Source organism: Conger conger, chromosome 3, assembly GCF_963514075.1.
Source record: "Conger conger chromosome 3, fConCon1.1, whole genome shotgun sequence".
Classification (NCBI taxonomy): Eukaryota; Metazoa; Chordata; class Actinopteri; order Anguilliformes; family Congridae; genus Conger; species Conger conger.
Window position 1 is genome coordinate 81,582,969 of NC_083762.1, and position 5,828 is coordinate 81,588,796.

A 5,828-nucleotide genomic window follows, 5' to 3' on the forward strand; every position below is an offset into this window, starting at 1 on the left:
GGGAGAGCGCCAACTGCCACAACTCTGCCATGTTGGAGTGGGTGAACTCTCCCCTTAGCCACCCCTCAGCACCCAGTGCAAAACAAGGGACCCGGTCTACAAACGCCGCTGTAAACACGAGTGAACAGAAGCGGTAAATGGAGACAAAACGGTGGGCGGAAAGGGACAAAGCAGCAGATTTCGATCTCGATTTCCTTTCTACACAGGTCACCCTGACATTCAGTATCGCCGATCGGCACCACTTTGCCGATAAAGTGGAACTGCGTAGAACTGCTGATGAAGAGAACCGAACACAACAGCAGAACATTCACGCCTGTCTGCAAAGCGAGACACCAACGCATTAATCTCAGCCAAGAATAATCTCCGCAATACCAGAAAGGTGTTAAAACGTTGTGTGGGTTATAGCAAATGTGGTACGAAAAGACACCCAACTCACTGGTTAAACGATATTACCATCGATATTACCATCTTGAAACTCAAAATGTGAACAATTTCATAGAGGTAATGAAGAGTTGTTTTGGCTACTGTCCCGGCTCAGAAGAACAATGCAATGTTATTTGTGGTTAATTAATGTCGACGGTTGTCCATGTTGTTCCACTGAGATAGCGGTACCCTTCCCTTTCATAAAAAATGTTGAAGCAGACAAGCGCGTTATTATTAATAAACTGTACAGAACGTGATAAAGCTACATCATTTAGGGCCCGTCAGCTTTAAAAAAAAATGTTTTTACAACCTCAGCTAAAATGTGAATGTGGCGGCCGCCGCAGTAAATAAGCGTGCCAGCGTAAGGCTAATGGGTTTGCACAATGTCAGTGTTACAAGCTGTAAAGATCTTAATCACTCCCAAAACAATACCTCCTACACAGACTGACTGTCCGAGCCCGGAAGATATTTTTATATTATATTATTGGCATTTGGCAGACGCTCTTATCCAGAGTGATGTATAGTTGATTAGACTAAGCAATGCAGGGTTAAGGGCGCAACGGCTGTGCGGATCTCATTGTGGCTACACCGGGATTAGAACCACCGCACCTTGCATCTCCCAGTCCTTTACCTTAACCACTACGCTACAGGCCGCCCTATATATTTCTCAGCACATTCACAAAAGACCACAGAAGAAAGGATGACCACACGAAAGATGCACGAAAACCCAAAAGTCAATACGTTTTCATAACACAAGGAAACAAAAATGTCCAAGCACGCAACTTGCGTTGCAGCCTGCCAGCATCGCCACGCCACACCACACATATAAACACACGCACGCACGCACGCACACACGCACACACACACACACACACACACACACACACACCATTTCCAGAAGGATGCATTCAACCCGTTATGACAAAAGAACCAGTGCTTCCAAATTAAGTTGCACTCATGCATTTCTCTGACCAATCCCTATTGGGCAGAAGGGATCCTTACATAATACCACGATGTCCCCTGCAGTCTGGCACTGGTCTACTCTTGTAATACTGACTCGTTCGTTCTTCAGCTCACCGTTATGGTTTAATTGTGTCTTCTACCTCTTCCATTCAATTTCTTGTTTGGACAACGTGATCGGCGTCACAGAAATGACAAGAGTTATGAAAATAGCATAGGCTATAGGTTATAGCTAACGGTTCCTGCGCCGTTCTTACAATGAGTTATGAAAACATCAGATAGTTCCATACCCTAAAGCACGGAGTCGCTAGTATCAAGCTGTATTAATAACAGTAGCTAGCTAGGTATATTCAAATTTCTAAGCGTCAACCCAAGTTGGACTTGATGACCCGTCAAAAGCGGCGCCAGTAATTGGCATTGGCTAAACACGCCGTATCTAACCGTCTGCCGTAGTAACTGAGCAAATGCATGCTAAGTTGCAGTCCAGCGAATATACTTACAAGTTACTGAACGCAATAGAGATTATACGGCTGTACAACAAAATACATTCTGAATATACAGCGACCCTGGAATGATCTGAAACATCACCCGCTCATCTAAGAAATGGATCCTAATTTAAATCAGCTAATTTAGCCGTCTATCTTACCTAGCCAGCTAGCGATCAATAACGAGCTATATGCTACCACCAAATTCTCGATATTATTTTCAATGTAAGATACAATGGCTTTTCTTATTCGGATGCACTGTCATACCTTGTTAAATGTTCTATTTCTGCTGGGATTGCTTTCAGTCGGTTTCCCCCAACCGAGAGGGACTTAAGTCGCTCCAGCTTCAGACACTGGTTCGGCAGCTGCACAAATCTGTTTCCACTTAAATTTAACACCTCGAGTTGCATGGAGCCGAAGTCCTTGGGTAGCGAAGACTCGTCCAGACGATTGTTCTTCGCTATGAGCGTTTTAAGCTTGTTCAACCTAGTCAGGTCTTCGCATAAAACCGAGATTTCATTATTGCTAATATCTATAAACTCGAGGTTTGCGAACAGACTGACGTGATCTGGCAACACTGTCAGTCGGTTATAAGCCAAGTACAGCTGCTTGGTGTCTTTCCTTCGTTCTTCGCTAATATTATCCAAACTCAAATTGTCCATATTCAGGCGAGATAAGTCTAAAATGTTCTCCCCACGATCCATTCCATCGAAGACCTCCATCTTTGATCAGTCCTAAAACTCACAGAAATGTAGGGTACTAGGACGTCCAGTGGCTTTATATTCCGGAAAAAAGTAATGCAAAGGTCGCTCCAAGACAATAAACGAAGGAATTGAAACTGCAACAAATTCGATGCAACCGTGGGATTCATGTAATGAATGTTTTGGAAGCTGTAGGCTAACTGTCCCTAAAAGTATAGCCTACATTCAGCTCCCTATCAGAGATCGCCCGGAATCTGGATATACGTGACAAGCCGACACAACTCAGCATATGACTATATTTAGTTCATGTTCCGGGGTTCACCGGAACACCGCCTTAACTTTAACCCACAAACGTCACGGAGGCTTCGAGGAACAGATCCACTTTACACTCAGTTATTTTTATGGTTTTAACCGCAAGTATGGTTTATGTCCAAAGTTTATAATTGCAGTCTCTTTGACAACCTGCTAGTATAATTGCAGCGGCAGATCTAGACCGATTTGAACCTGCTGATCTTGCACTTGTTGTAAGCCCACTGTCCTCACTCGTAACAGCGTTATGAAATCTGACAGGCGTATTGCGTCAAGACAGCCAGTTTACCAGTCATCAACCTGTTTTTTTTTCTGTTTTTTTTTTACAATCGTTTTCACACTTGTCTCAATATCAGGTCCACTTCTTCAAAACTCTTCACACAGTGTGCTTTTGAAACACACACCTGAGCACATCAGTTAACCTTTGGTGCAAAATGCACTCTAGACTTGTTGGATAGATTTGAAAATCTTGTAGGCCTCCGTGGACAGGCTCGCTCTTGGTTTAGATCATATCTTTCAGATCGATATCAATTCGTGCACTTTAACAATGACTCCTCTTATCAATCCAGGGTTAGATACGGAGTACCACAAGGATCTGTGCTTGGGCCCTTGCTTTTCTCTCTATATATGCATCATTTGCATCACCTCAAGTGCTGTCTTCAAAGACCTTGGTGTTACTTTTGATCCAGATCTTGCATTTGATGCCCATATTAAAAACATCTCTCGGGTTGCTTTTTATCACTTAAGGAATATCTCCAAAATTCGGAAGATACTGTCCCTAAATAATGCAGAAAAGCTAGTGCATGCTTTTGTTACTTCAAGATTAGATTACTGCAATGCTCTTTTGTCTGGATGTGCAAATTCCTCTCTGAAAGGGCTCCAGCCAATTCAAAATGCAGCAGCTCGTATTCTTATTAGAACAAGCAGATTTGAGCACATCAGCCCAGTGTTAGCTTCACTTCACTGACAGCCTGTTAAATTCCGAATAGATTACAAAATACTACTTCTGACTTTTAAAGGCTTACATGGGCTTGCCCCTCTGTACTTAAAAGATTTATTTCATCCTTATACTCCCACATGAATACTCTGTTCCAGGGTGCAGGCCTCCTTGTTATTCCTAGAATAACTAAAAGTTCCATAGGTGGCAGAGCCTTTTCCTATTGTGCTCCTTTCCTGTGGAACATATTGCCTGCTCATGTTCGGGGTGCAGACACTATCACCTTATTTAAAGCTAGGCTAAAAACCTATCTCTTTAGTCTGTCCTGTAGTTGAGGGGCAGGAGTGGGTGGCTGGCATAAGCTATAGAGTCTCTGGTGAACTTGGCAGTCAGTGCTGTCAGTGGATCATTGTTGGTAGTGCTGTGTTAAGCATAACCAGTCATTGTCTGGTGGTGACCGTCTCAAGCCTGCCCTCATGGATGTGTTGGCCACTGCCTCTGTTTCCCTTAGCTACGCTGCCATAGCCTTATTCTGCCGGGGTTCTCCTTATCGCACGCAGGCACCTCTCCCTCCTGCTGTGAATGACCGATTACTATCTGGACCCCCTAACAATGTTACTTTCCCCTTCTCCCCGCTCTGGGCACCTGCCTGGAGCGCTAGTCCAACTTTTCCTGCACACCCACTCCTGGCCTGGAGCTCCAGCCCAAGACCAGCCGTATAACTCCCTCCTGCCACTGCTGATTCAGCTGTAGCACCAAGCCTGTCCCCTTGCCTGACAGTGCCACCCATTCGTGTTCCTGCCATCTGTGCTTCAAGTTATTGGACATTTATTGGAAATTTATGAACTTTTATTTAATCTGGTTTTCTGTTTAAAACCATTGTTTCTACAAACCAGCGCCAGATGGATTCCCCTACTGAGTCAGATTCTGCTCAAGGTTTCTTCCTGTTCCAGGGAGTTTTTCCTTGCCACTGTTGCCCTAGGCGTACTCTTGGGGCCCGGTTTCTAATTCTGTAAAGCTGCTTTGCAACAAAGGCCCTTTGTAAAAAGCGCTATACAAATAAAATTGAATTGAATTTCAACCACCAAGACACTTCATATTTCACCAAAAAGTGACTCTTGCTGCCATGACTATAGCATATGCTTTCTCCCATAAGACTACTTTGTCACCCAATGTACAATGAACTACAAAAAAACAAACAACTTGGAGCATTGCTAAATACATACATCATGTGTTTCCCTTTCCTCTTTTTGCATGAACAAATATTTCAAGCCAAGCAGCAAAAGAAACTTTTGATATGTTGGTTTACCTCTCACAATAGATGTCATGACTGAGTGTGGTAAGTTTACAGTAAACTGTAAATGAATTAACGTGTTACTGTATCAGAAACCCAGAATAACAATTTTTACTGTGTAATGTAAAACAATATATGATAAAGAAACAAATCGCAAAAGCAACAGTATTCTTCAAGGGGGTTATTGTATTTTGCCATTTGTTCTTAGAGCGCAATATACCGTAGTTCAGAAAAGAAAAATACAATACAATCAATTACTGAAAATACATTACAATCAATTACTGAAAATACATTACAATCAATAACAAATACATACCAAATAACAATATTTTCACTATATACAGTAATTCGCACATATATTGTCTGCCTATCAGTATCAGAAGTCTACTGTTGGCCTGGCCCATCCATCCTGTCCTCTGCATTTGGCCATAGATTTTCATCAATATCACACCGAATGTTATCTCTTGCCATACACCAAGGAAAACATCTTTTTGCATGCCGTATCCAGCCCTGGATGTGTTCCACTGTTATGACCATATACCCAGCAGCCATTGCATCTAAGTAACATATGGTCATGTGGGTGGCGGTCATAAACCTTCACATATACCTTCATAAACTTCATATTGGTACCTGAGTTCCTTGACACCCTCAGAGTTCCTGTCAAAGGGGACAGTGTGCAACTGTTCCATCCTGATTTGATGTTTCTGTAGCAGTCTTGA

At 42.8% G+C, this 5,828-nt stretch overlaps 1 protein-coding gene across 1 annotated transcript in view; it reads right to left on the reverse strand.

Annotated features, from left to right (window-relative positions):
* lrrc58b (leucine rich repeat containing 58b) overlaps positions 1–3,106 on the reverse strand; it is a 7,964-nt gene extending 4,858 nt beyond the window's left edge. The window contains exon 1 of the mRNA XM_061235615.1: positions 2,136–3,106. Within this exon, the coding sequence (XP_061091599.1) occupies positions 2,136–2,590 (455 nt within the window). The 5' untranslated portion in view covers positions 2,591–3,106. The remainder of the gene's footprint in view (positions 1–2,135) is intronic.
* Between the last annotated feature and the right edge of the window lie 2,722 nt (positions 3,107–5,828).